The sequence below is a fragment of the Scomber japonicus genome, chromosome 13 (genome assembly GCF_027409825.1).
Source record: "Scomber japonicus isolate fScoJap1 chromosome 13, fScoJap1.pri, whole genome shotgun sequence".
In the NCBI taxonomy this organism is placed as follows: domain Eukaryota; kingdom Metazoa; phylum Chordata; class Actinopteri; order Scombriformes; family Scombridae; genus Scomber; species Scomber japonicus.
In genome coordinates this window covers 20,057,744-20,070,746 of record NC_070590.1, presented here as the reverse complement: position 1 = coordinate 20,070,746, position 13,003 = coordinate 20,057,744, and the positions used below count along the sequence as shown (strand labels likewise).

General features: G+C 38.2%; 1 protein-coding gene and 1 long non-coding RNA gene across 2 annotated transcripts; one reads left to right on the top strand and one right to left on the bottom strand.

The window, feature by feature from the left end:
• Window positions 1-1,971: 1,971 nt before the first annotated feature.
• LOC128371234 (uncharacterized) lies at window positions 1,972-3,426 on the bottom strand. Its single transcript, XR_008322801.1, has 3 exons — window positions 3,402-3,426; window positions 2,865-3,015; window positions 1,972-2,091 (listed from the first exon to the last, which is right to left on the bottom strand). It is a non-coding gene; the product is annotated as an uncharacterized LOC128371234 (long non-coding RNA).
• Window positions 3,427-5,543: 2,117 nt separating this feature from the next.
• On the top strand, window positions 5,544-12,784 carry f11r.1 (F11 receptor, tandem duplicate 1). Its single transcript, XM_053331496.1, has 10 exons — window positions 5,544-5,807; window positions 8,416-8,475; window positions 8,831-8,947; window positions 9,466-9,609; window positions 9,741-9,943; window positions 10,054-10,156; window positions 10,381-10,488; window positions 10,874-10,886; window positions 11,010-11,070; window positions 11,207-12,784. The coding sequence occupies exons 1-10, from the start codon at window positions 5,756-5,758 to the stop codon at window positions 11,240-11,242; spliced, it is 897 nt and encodes a 298-aa protein (XP_053187471.1). The 5' UTR covers window positions 5,544-5,755; the 3' UTR covers window positions 11,243-12,784.
• The last annotated feature ends 219 nt before the right edge of the window (window positions 12,785-13,003 follow it).

Genomic DNA, 13,003 nt, shown 5'->3' with positions numbered 1-13,003 from the left:
GTTCCAATTGGTTCATATTATTGTTCTAATTTAAAGTGCATTCATTTTTGCTAGTTTCATCAGTCTTTTTCTCCCACAAATAGATTAATATGGAGAATATTACATGAAAGACAACTTTGTTTTCAGACACTTTGTACAGACTCTATTGGTCATGTAACATCCAGTAAAAAGATCTTTTAGACTGCAGGACACTGAGTGACACATGGTGCAGATCTTGAAGTAAGAAATATTCATCCCAATCATTTTATTTATTTGTGTCTTATTGCTGTTCAAAGGGTGCGGGAAGACTCTGATATTGCTATATAGACGTGCAGATCTAATGACATAACAAAACATAATGTAGTGTGCAGAAGAATAAAGGAACAGTGCTGAAGGTATCTGAGATTAGCTAGCAGCAGAGGCAGTGACCGAGCAATCATTCATTATTGTTATTCAAAAGTCATAATATTCAGAATATTTGTCTATGTTACAATGTAGTTCAGCAAACTGGTAACACTGTAATACAACCCAAATTAAAATAAGGGGGTGAAGTCAAAGAGAGAAATGAATCTGTAGCACAAAAAAACCCAATCATAGGGCTCTCCACATTTTTACATACAGCTATATGTTGCAAGAGCACCAGATCTGTGTTGTGATGATCTCCACTATTATAAGCCAAGGTTTTCAAAGAGGGAGGTGGGTCTCTCCAGAGGGGGTCCAAACTGTTTCAGGGAAGACTCAGTGAATGGAAGTGAAACAACACTGCATTAGTTATTTCTTTAGTTATCAAAAGGAGATAATGTGGAATAGCCTAATCATGTGTGATTTGGTTATAGAAACGGTTCAGAGATACAGTCATTTTCGGGGATTCAACTGTTTTTCCCTCTTTTCCGGATTCAGAAACTGATAAATACCTTCAGACAGACCTTTTTTATGTAGTTGATGTAGTCTGAAGTATGTCAAAAAACAATATCAGGCTATCTTGGTTCAATTGTTGAGGATATATGGGATCAAATAATACAATCGTGATCCCATAAGCATCCAGGAATTGAAGTAAACTAAGCAAGCAAAAAAAATGGAGGATGGAGTGGGGGATAGCACCTTTTTTCAAACTTTGTCTGATGGGAGGCCCACAGTCTCAGACTTTGAAAACCCCCACTATAAGCCAACCCATTTGTGTTCACAGAATCAACAAGATGCAATAGAAATCTATAAGAATGATCTGTTTTTATTTAAAAAACTAAATGTTTGTTAGTATCAAGACAGGACCCTGATCATGACAACGGGCAAATGTCTTGAATCAGTTGTATCATAACAGAAAATAAACACTGTTCACTGTTGCATTTGTTTTCACTGTCATTTATGTTAATATTGTGAGTTCCTTCCTGTACTAAAGTCCTTGGAGATGACTTGATGTTTTTCAGTGTCATTTATTCGGAGGGGTTTTCATACCCTACAAAATGACGATTCATTATGATGCAGAGTCAACCACCAACCATCAAACCAGAGTGAATCACAAACCATGTTTAAAAAAATGTCCAGTGAGTTGTTACCCTGTGAAAGGGACAGTTCAGGGACTCAGAAGCCCCACAGCTACAGGAAGTGACATCACCAGTGATAAAAGCCATGGCGCAGATTTGAACATCACACTTATTGCAGAGCAGATTGGAAGAATCCCTGTATGGAAACAGGAAGTGAGTTTAGATATTGTTTCAACTGTTGTTTGTAGAAATTAAATGAGTGGTTGAAGTAGACTCTACTCACTGTGATGCACGGCCATGCTGTTCTCCTTCCATTCAGTGCCTTGGTAAACCCTGCAGGTGTAGGTGTAAGGCTTCTCATCATCCATCGGTGCCCACGTGAGGCGGCACAGGGTGGGAGTGACCAGGCTGACATTGCTCCTCCTGCGGTCGTCAGTGGACACATAGATGACGGCGTTGGGGTAGGTGCTGCCAACCAGCCGGCTGTCCTGCCGATACTCACAGTAGGGGCCTGGGACCTCATAGGTGGGTGGGAACTCACAGTCCACCCTGACATTTCGCTCCAAGTAAGTTAGACAGGGAAACATCTGAGGGCCACGTGGAGGGAAGAGAAGTGTGGTAACTGGGTTCACTGAAAGAGACACAAAGAATAAAATACCAAGATGTTACACTCAGAAAACCCAAAATATTCCATTTGCATGTAGTATTTATATTTGAAGCAAGATCCTGCATGCGGATCATGAGTCACAGCCACCAATTTGTACAGTTTTTGAAAACACTTGGGATTTTATAGAAGTAATTTAGGTCTTTGTAGATATTTGTTTTATTTTAGGTATTAAAAGTTTAAGTAAAACACCTTTAATAAATTGCTTGTGATTCAATATATTAAGAGAATGAACATGGAAAAAGTCCAAGTGGTTGATGAAACTTACACTGTGTGGATACTAGTTTCACCCCCTCCCCATCAACTACTCAGCTCAGTGGAAAGGCATGAATTCAAAGCATCCACATAATTTTGGGAGTAAGCAGGTGTCTGTAAACCTTGTGGATTACGTAATCCTCATTAAATCCTTACTGATCTCTGTGGTAAAATTGAGAAATGACACGATGGTGCAGTGTTATTGCATTTTGGGCTGTTTTGGAGGAGTTCACAAAATGTATCCGATCTCTTTATTACTTATATTTTTAATTAGAGCCAAGATATTTAAAAATAAAATAAAAGATCTTCAGTGCAACAATCCACCTCTTTGATTGAATCATCCACACTGAGTTTTTATAGGCTACATTACTCGAATGGGTGCCTAACATCTCATTTTTGTCTGCAGGACCCTCCAATGACAGCCAGTAGTTATAACAGTAACATACCAGTCTTAAATACGTGAATAAAAAAAGAATGGTACATACTGTGATTCTGAGTTTGGTGCGTTAGCATTATCCTGCCAAACAGGAGACAGGCCGTGGCGAACAGGTGAAGTTCCATGGCGATTGGTACGATCAGATCAATAACCTTCACAGCACAGGATGACCTGGGAAAGTTTGAACATGCAGAACCAGACTACCACACGTGATTAAAGCAGAAAACACAAGATTTATAGAAGATACAGAACCTAGAGTATCTAGTACTTAACCCGTAGAACCTATAGAGACACACAGTAAGTCTAAACGTGCAAACAAAGCGCAAACAGCAGCACACTATAGCGCAGTAATAGCGGGCCTGGATGTGCCCATCTGGGTGGGCTGCAGAAGAGACTACGCCTATGCGGAGACTTTGCACTGCAGCAAACTGCCGACTTCTATCCACATATTGTCCTTACTGCAGCTCCAAGAACCATGCACACTTATGTCTCTGCTAGACCCGAGAAAATGTTAAATCTTCAATAAAGACACGTTAGAGTCTTGTGTTATTTTTTTAAACCCTGCAGATGAGACAGCCCAACCTACCTGGTAGTTGATCCCTATCCCGAGCTCCGCCTGTGTGTATGCAGAGCAGTCTCCGCAATCCGCATTATCACTCAGCACCACAGCGCTGGCTGATGACTGCTGAGTTATTTCCCTCAATTTGTATGTCTGCACTCACACACACATCGGCTGCATATCTTCAATAAGCTTATCCCCGAGCAGGGATCCAGCAGAAGTGAAATCTCTGGGTATAACTGTAATCCAGAGAAACCGCGTTGAGTTGTCTTCACCATGCAGAATAGCAGAAACTCCTCATGTGAGGCGCAGGCTTGATGAGGGCTTGTAACGATGATCTAGATCTTGGGTTTGATGTTAAAATGTAGGCAAACATAATATATTTTTGTTTTTAACGACACCCCCCCCCCCCCATGAAATGAATGAAACATTAAAAAATTGGGCACCATAATTTTTTAATTTCTTTATTTTTTACATTGATTTATTTATGCACTTCTTATTTATTTCTGTATTTCTGTGTAGTAAGGTAGACAATCACACCTCAGTCCATTTGTGTTTCTTTGCCCCAAACAGCCAGAATACATGACTGTACATTATCTGTAAATAGCAACAGCAAGCATTGACTGTCTGAGGGAGTGTGTCTGTGTGTTTTTGTTCAGAGTTTAGATTTGTAAATTAGTCTGGAGGGGTTAGGGTTAAATTAAAAGTTTAATTTTTGTCTTTCTGTTTGAATACTGAGAGTCATTTGTCTCCTCATGAGTTTAAACAAGCCAGAACAAATAAATCAGTAACTTCACTTGCTGTCCCCAAATCAGACTGGTAATTTATATGTGAATAATTTACAGTACATGCATGTGTGTGCATGTTTTGATATTGTCAGTCTTGTCATCTTACTATTAGGTGATGTTAGTTCAGTATTCAGTAACCTAATAACAAGATATGATCATGAAAGCTATGCAGCCCCGACAACCTCAAGACCAACAAAGCAGTTTTATTTTGTATGGCTTTATCCCAACTAACTATTAATCACAATAAGCCTGTCCTTTTTTCACTCTAAATCTGTGAAGTTTTCTGAGCTTTTTACTGCTGCTTCTTTAACTGCCTTTGATCCACATTCAAACACAGAGTCTTGCTTTTTAATCACTCCTGTCAGACTGTCCTGAACTCTGTCTCTCTACTCTACATAGTGTATTAATGAATCAAAATGGATTTACATGTAATTTATGAGATCTGGAAAGACACAATGAAGAAAGCAGTTAAAAAACAAGAGAAAATCATTCTTACGCCACAATTTTATTCAAGGTAATAGACTCAATCATCAACTTGTCCCACTTCAATACCTCACAAAAGATGTGTGAGAGTTTTTTAATTGATTTATAAATGGTGTCAAGGACATAAGGCAAATCACCCCCACACTGTGTTTTACATGTCAGTAGGGACAGTCATATTTATTTCAGCAATCTTAAACCTGTATCACTGTCATTTTGTGAAATCAACTATATGCAGCCTTGATATTAACCTCACTACATTTCTTTAAGAGGTTATTGACACACTTGGGTCAAGTATTTTAATGATCATTAATAGATAGCAAACCTTTTTTTATGCAATGCTATTTAGTTATTTATTCTGCACAAAAGAAAAGAAACTGACTTTCACACACCCAAGTGAACATTATATACAAAGATAGGCAGAGCTACAGAAGTCAAAACACACACCAGTGTCTCCTGTTATTTTTCACAACCCCAGCTTGCTCGTCACCTCATTCTCCCTTATCATACTCTGCTCCCAAACTGTCCTTGATCATTCTATTCTTCTTCGATCATAGTATCATCAACACTTTCACAAAATAAGAATGATTTAAAAATGTAAAAGATGGTGTGATGGATATAAGGGAAGAGAAATTTGCATATGACTCACTCACACCATGCTGCTGAGTCATCGTTTTTTTCCTCATAAATGGAGAAGTAAAGGAGGTTAAATACATACAAATCAGTGCCACGGCTCACCCACCGCTAATGATGGTAGAGGGTTTAGAGACACTGTCTGTTGTCTGTTTAGTCTGTGCAAATATCACCTGGCCAATTACAAACAGCGATCTTGGCTCTGTTTTCTCTGTAAATGTGCTATGTAGTTTTGCTCCTGTCAAACCTGTTTTTCCACTCTGACGTCACCCAGATACCTGAGAGGCTTTTATTACCCGGAAGTCACCTGGGCGGACTATGCAGACGAGAACAGACGTGTATTGAAGCTGTAAACATAGTTGATAAAAGTTGGACATATCGAAGCTTGGTTGTTTACTCGACGCGAGGAAGGTTTTTTTTGCAATTTTTTGGTCCGTGTTTTATTCTCCAGGAGTATTGTTGAAGAAGGAATAGGTCGACATGCGTGTCAACAGGTTGCTCTCAGTTGCTTTGTTCGTGTGCGCAGCGACAGGTGAGGTATTTGGCCGCAAACTTCAGTCGTTTGAGGACTATCCAACGCTAAATGTCTTTATATTTTTATTATTTAAGTAAATATTTATCAAGCCAATGCTCACAGGCACTAAACTAAATATTGAATGAGCTTTTATGACTTGTTTTATTATCTCCAAATGAACGCTGGGCCTTGTCTACAGAATGCAGGCCTGCTTTGTGTTAGTTGGCGACAGGAAGGTGGGTTTAGGAATGTAATGAGAAGTTGATATTTGTGGCAATGAAAAACATTGGTCTTTTTGTGGTCGTAGGACACATCATGTTTTGTTGTGATGTCCTTTTAAAAAAATATATGACAGCAATAAAGCAAAACGCCCGATCGTTGTAATCAACTATAAAACACAAAGGTGTGAGAGGAAGGGACACCAGGTTGATTAGTTCCTCCTCATTTACAAAATATATCATTGTAATTTGATAATAAATGTGGGAGGTGGGCTCCTGAAAATATAGCATTTGTTCTCACTTTTCTCATTCATGTATATACATCAGAATGAGGTCACTGTTTTATTCATTTATATGAGCAAATGTAATTGTAAAGAAGGTGTTTAATAATAGTCTGTATGTATGAATGCAAGGTTTTCAGCATTCCAGACTGAACTGAATTTTGAATTTTACTTGTTGGCGGATGGACTTTCCTTTTCTCCCAGTAAAGAACCTAAAATAATGTCCTTGGTTATTGACAGGGGCATTGCTGACAACATTTCTTTACACTATAAATTTGGAGCTTTAAATTTACTGTCTTGTCTTGCTGTCTCTAATTTGTTCACATACTCTATGTAAGCTCAGATTCATCATTTTGATGTTTTCTCCTTCGAACATTCACTCTGAAGTTAGGGAAATCTGTCTCAGAAGCAAGTTCTTTTAAGTATCTTTTTTATGTGTAAAAAAAAAACATGAATTAAGACAGAGCTGTACGATGACTGATTGATGATGATTGATGACTGATGCCCTGTTTCAGTTTTCACAAGTGTTTTTATAAAGTAAAATTTCTTCAAGCTGCTTTCCAAGGCGGTTACTGTTCATCTTTGTTGTGATACTCAGTTGGTTCCTGTAGTACAGTCTGCTGTGTGACTTCAAATCCGTACACTACACTTGTTACTCTATACAGAGAAATCTACTGTGGGGCTTGAAATGAGAGTTTCCACATTAATCTCTAACCTGCGTGTGCTGCCAGTATCTTACACTGGAGGACTTTAATCATTCCAGCCCGAAACTCACACACTATACAAACAAGGAAGCCATGGGCTGCTCTGGTTTCATTTTACACTGTAGGCTTATCTCTCCACCAAACCAAAACTGTGACGGTGCTATTTTATCTCAGGCAACTATTTGGCTGTCTTTAAAATACATAACATCAACATGTCATTATTACATTTTATTAAATGGCATATTGATATACACAATAAAATAAATGATCTAGTAGTAAATACAATGGCCCCGTTGATGGCTTGTTCAGCATACAGCAAATGATTTACCGGCTGGTGCTGCTGTTCCCTGTATTTGAAGGGCTTCTCCTACGCAGGCGTGGCAGACAACAAGGTAGTAGTTAAATCATGTAACTACCAACAGTCAAAGCCATGCCAAGTGGTTTAATGTTATGCATTTGTGCATGTATGTGAGACAGGCTAAATAGTGCTTTAGCAGTGCTGCCGTCCCTGAAAAGACCCAGTTTCAGCTAGATGGTTGACAGTTTCACCTGAAGGTTTCTGGCTCAGCAGAAAGGAATGAGCAACTTTTTTTGGTTCACACCCTGGAGGCTTCTCACTATTGTTTACTTTGTGTGACAAGGGGAGTGTTCATCAATCGTCACACATTTTCACAGCATGACAGTTTGTGAAGTGATATTATGGAGATTAAACCTCTCATGTATCAATAACAGTCTTGACATGGCCTGATACATTTTTTTGTTTATAAAGCAGAAACAGTAATGAAAATATTCATGTAGGGATTTCCCGCTTGATGCCCCGTCGGTCCTCTTTTGACCTGAACCTGTCTTGTAGTTGAGGGTAATTGCTGAACTTTTCAAAGGGGACCAACAACTATACTGATCCCAAAAACTTTAGAAGTGATGGTAATCTGCATCCCAGCCTTGGTTCAACCAGTCTTCATGCCTGCTGCAGCTTCTTGTGTTCAACCATATAAATATTATGACAGTGCTTTTATTTTGCCTCCAAGTTTTTGAACTGTTCATATTTCAATCCTTTAAAATCCAACCGGAAAGTCAGCATTTCATGGTAGATGACACTTGTATTATTACTTATGTTGTACACTTTGAGATGCTGTTTGTCTGTGGCTGATATTGCAGTGAATTGCAGACAAAACTCAGCAGAAAGACCACTACACTATGTGCATTTAGAGGAAGTGAGACTCTAGATGTGGCAACTTTTGAAATTGTGGTGATCAGTGTCTATCATGTCAGGATTTCAGAGGCTATATGACATCTTAAGCAGTCTCAAACAATGAATGAACTGGTCATAAAACTGCATTCTTGACAGGGATGTATTATAGTGACCACATGTAATGGAATTTCTAATTACCTGTATTTGTTGTATTTTAATGTCTATGTACAGGTGTAAGCAGCTTTTCAGTTACTACCTCCAATCCAGATGTGAAGGTTAAAGAGAATGAAGGTGAGTCCTGAAAATGTAAATTCATTTGAAGATAGAGAAAATGCCATGAAATTTTACATCCCATGGGATTATTTCGCCTGGTTTGTAATGTTTGGTTAGAAATCTGCAAGGTTGTCAATGAAGCACTTCATTAAAATGAGCCATATCTATATCCACAAGGCTGATTAGTAGTTGTATGAATACATGTTAAGGTTGTAAAAGTTATATTAATATGTGCCATCATTGGAATAAAGTATAACTGTGATTGCCAAAGAGGGTTTGAGGGTTTTATTATTTGCCAACACTACATAATAAAAGTGAAGACAGCACATTTGTGTTTTCTCTTTGGATTCATTGTGAACTGTCTTTATTTTAGGGGTTGACCTTACATGCAGTTATTCGGCAGACTTTGGTGCAGATGCCAGAGTTGAGTGGAAATTTAAGGACATGAAAGGCTCCCAGACCTATATAGTTTATGATAGGAAAGTCACAGGTAAGTGGGTTTACAGTTTGTGTCTGTGTCTATTTGTCGACAAATATTTTCAGATCTTTTTGTCATTTTGTCTGTCTGTCAGTTTTACATCTCTAAAACTAGCTTAAAAGATATTGAGGAAATTTGGTGGAAAGAATCAGTTTCCTATAATTGATTAAAAAATTGTTGTACTTGCAGCCTATTACGTGTGATATAACATACCATCATTTCTAAATGTGTTGTGCAAGTACAACCAACGTACATGACATGTGCATATCCGCTCCAACTCATTCTGAAAACTTTGACTGCAGACATAGATTTTGAATGTCCATAACTCTCTTCATATTTTACATAAACCATCCTCCTGCAAAACCCTAATATTCCTGTACAGGATGAAAAAACAGCATGATTGCCCATCAGTGTTTTTTGGTTCATATTAGCTGCTAAAATGTTTCTATTATCAAGTAACACATTCAGAGGACTCTGCATCTTTGATAGAAGTTTCCTGTCTGTTATGTAATGTTGCAACTCTTCCACAGCACCATATGCCAGCCGAGTGGAGATGTTTGGTAACATAAATCTGAGATTCTCCAAAGTGACCCGTAAAGATAACGGAGTGTATGACTGTGAGGTGTCTGGCAACGGCCAGTTCGGAGAGACCAGAGTGAAGCTCACTGTTCTCGGTAAGGACCCTTTGTAACTACACCCAGACACAGTCACTGCCATAAAATAAATAATATCCTATCTCAAACATCTTTGTCTTAAATTTTTGTGCTTTGTGGTCCTGATGAAAACTGAATGTTATGTCCTACAGTGCCTCCGTCTGCACCTGTGTGTCGGGTCCCTACCTCAGTGACAACAGGCAACAAAGCCCTCCTGTCCTGCTTTGACAAAGATGGCTCACCTCCTCCCCAATACAAGTGGTACAAAGATGGCACCCTTCTGCCTGCTGACCCCAGCAAGATTGCGGCCTTCAAAAATGCCACCTACAGGCTGAACCCATACACTGGCAACCTGGTTAGCTGCAACTCATCTCACCTTGCACCATATAAACTGTGACAGCTGCAATCTTATGGGCTTTTAGAAATAATATAACTCATATGAATATACCCTGTCTGTCTTCTTAGGAGTTTCCTGCTTCAAACAAGATGGACACAGCAGAGTATTACTGTGAGGCTTCCAACAGTGCCGGTCCTGCTCAGCGCTGTACAGCTGCGAGAATGGAAGTCCGTAAGTGCTCTTCACTTGAGCCTGACCTGATTTCAGATTTTATTTATTTTTTATTCTTACCATAAGTAAAGGGATGAAAAGTGGATAGATTCAAGAGATTATCATCTTTAACAAAGTTTCAGGCAGTATACTGTGCTACGTACCAACACTAAGGACATTAAACTTTCATTTTCAGTTTAAAAATGCCAAGTTTTCTGTCATCGTCCTTTGTGCTCTTCTTCAAGGTGACATGAACACCGGAGGGATTGTTGCTGGGGTAATAGTGGCTCTCCTGCTAGTGGGCCTACTGGCACTTGGAGTTTGGTACGCCAACAGGAAAGGATACCTGCCCAGTGAGTGTACACTTCCACATTTACTGTAATCAACAATATTCTGGTATTCATGTTGACATTATCTTGGTCCTCTAAAATCTAGACAGATGGCAGACCAGTGGCAACATGAAATAATTTCTCCTATTAATTAAAGAAGCTAGTTGAATCCAACACATTATCAGAATTTGCATTTTAAATTAAAGCAAATTCAGCATTTTAGAAGTCTTCATGGAAAAACAATGTAACCACTTTTAAAAGGATTTTTTAAACTTCCTCTTCCTCTAACCTGTTCCTGTAACCTGCACCCCTATATGTTTTTTGGTCATGTGTGGGAGGAGGGAAAAGGCAAGGTGTTATACAGTAATGTGTCCAACCATTGACTTTGTTTCCTTTCTTCCCTGTACAGAGAAGAGCGAAAGGTAAGATCACTTTCTTTCTTTTCTTTTTTTTAAATATTTGCAGGTTTCATTCAGATTGCACGTGTAAAATGATCCTCTGTCTCTGTGACAAGCTCATAATGTTCTTTTAAATGATCTGTGCAGCAAATCAAAGCCCAGTGTGGTCTACCAGCCTCCTTCAGTGTATGGAGGTGATGAAGAAGATGTACGTATGAATCTGCCTGTTTTCAACTTTAAACACACTGCTGTTATTCCAAGTGATTTATATGTTTCTTCTGACAGGTTTTTCTATGTTTGAGAAACATGTTCCAATAATGATGTTCGGTGTGTTTGTTTTTCAGGGGGAGTTCAAACAGAAGTCATCGTTCGTGGTATAGCCTGCAAGCCACAGACATAACTGGAGATCACCATGATTTTTCTCAGCATGTTTTTTTTTCTTTCTGTTTTTAATGACGTCCTGACACTAACTTTTTTTGTTCCTAAATTGCAGTTTTCGTAGAGCAGTGTTTGAGTTAACTTTACAGTTTAACATCAACGTGTGTGCTTTAAAGATCAAGGTTTTAGGAAATTATTTACTACAGGGACGACAGCTAGTGATACGTCTTTTGTACATGAATTATGTTTTTAATAAGATGAGCTGTGGCTACTAGTCACAGATTTTTGGGAGGTTTTTTTGGAGGTTTGGAGTTTGTGCCTCTGAGTTTCTGATTTTCAGTGCCTTTTTTAGAATAGAATCAACCCATTTTTAACATAGTTGAAAGGACACAATTGCGTGTAAAAGCCTGAAATCATCTCCGTCTAGCTGAATATAAATTTCACTCCCTATTTGGTCATTTTCTTTACATGGGGGTTGGACTCATGTGATAGGCACATTTTCCCTGCAGATGCAGTGTCTTGATAAGACATTTTTTTACAATCACATTTTTATTACACTTACTGATCTGTCACCTTAATTTCCTCCAGTGAAACACTCATCTGTCAATCTATGTGTGTCAAAGCAGAAACATTTAAGCAGCTAAAAAATATTGCTTGACTCTTGGGATGTTTTTGTTTTTCTTGTTTTTTAACAACCATAAAACATTTTCCGTGTACAATATTTTCTTCTGTGAAAGTTTATAAAATGTCTAATTTCTGTAAATATATGCTTTTGTGTTTGCAATTAAGAACAATTTAGAAAGTCAGCTGCTCTTCCTGTCGCTGAGGTTCGTGATATAAACTACAAACTTTACCTTAACCTTATTACATCTGAGGTTGTTATGGAAACTGGTTATAAGACAAACGTTTTAGGTGCACCTTCTCTTTAAAATGTCCTTTCTGATTGAGCTAATATTACATTTGTTTGTTGTTTGTAGAAGACTTAAGTTTGTAATCCTCTGCACTACATTGGCTAAGTTAATGCATTGATAAGAGTGTAGGCTTACAGTACAGAACACTTCACGCATGGTGCGATTCATTTCCTGTTGAAATGTCATTTCCTGTCAGCTGAGATGCAGGCGATACAGCACTGTGATGAACTGGAGGCAAACATGTGACTAAATGACAATGTCAAAATTAACAAAGGATTTACTTTTTAAGTGATGACAAGCAGGTTTGTATGGCATCATGTGTAGCATTACCATATGATTAATTACACAAATTGTTATCCTTGATATCCACAAGTACTCAGGTTGTGTTGTGTATTTAAGTGGTTTGTTAAGGTTAGTCACCAATACATATCATGAGTTTATATAATCTGTCAGATATATGTAAATTGGGAAACACTGTAGGTTTTTCTACATTTCTGTGTACAAACCTTGCCTTTATAGGCAGTTAAAAGCTGATGAATAATGATTATTGTAACTTCTCTTTATGTATTGGTTAATAAAATTGTTTTGTTTAATTGGATATACTGTCGTGTCAATAAATGGATATTCAGTGTACGTCATTTGGTGTGCTGACTAAGTGCAAAGACCTGCAGTAAATGCATAAAACTCTGATAAACATTCAACGAAGAGTATCGACAGAAGCCTGCATATAAAAGGCCTATATATCATCTGGATTTTTCCTGACAAGCTCTGCCATATACTGTATGTGGATACAAGAAAATATACCAGTTACCAGTTATTGGTTTTGCTGAAAGTTAGAAATTTAGGACCACT

Coding starts and splice junctions, on each gene's coding strand:
- f11r.1 (XM_053331496.1), top strand. CDS start 5,756: ATGCGTGTCAACAGGTTGCTCTCAGTTGCTTTGTTCGTGTGCGCAGCG. Junction 9,610..9,740: donor AGTGAAGCTCACTGTTCTCG/GTAAGGACCCTT, acceptor TATGTCCTACAG/TGCCTCCGTCTGCACCTGTG. Junction 9,944..10,053: donor ACCCATACACTGGCAACCTG/GTTAGCTGCAAC, acceptor CTGTCTTCTTAG/GAGTTTCCTGCTTCAAACAA.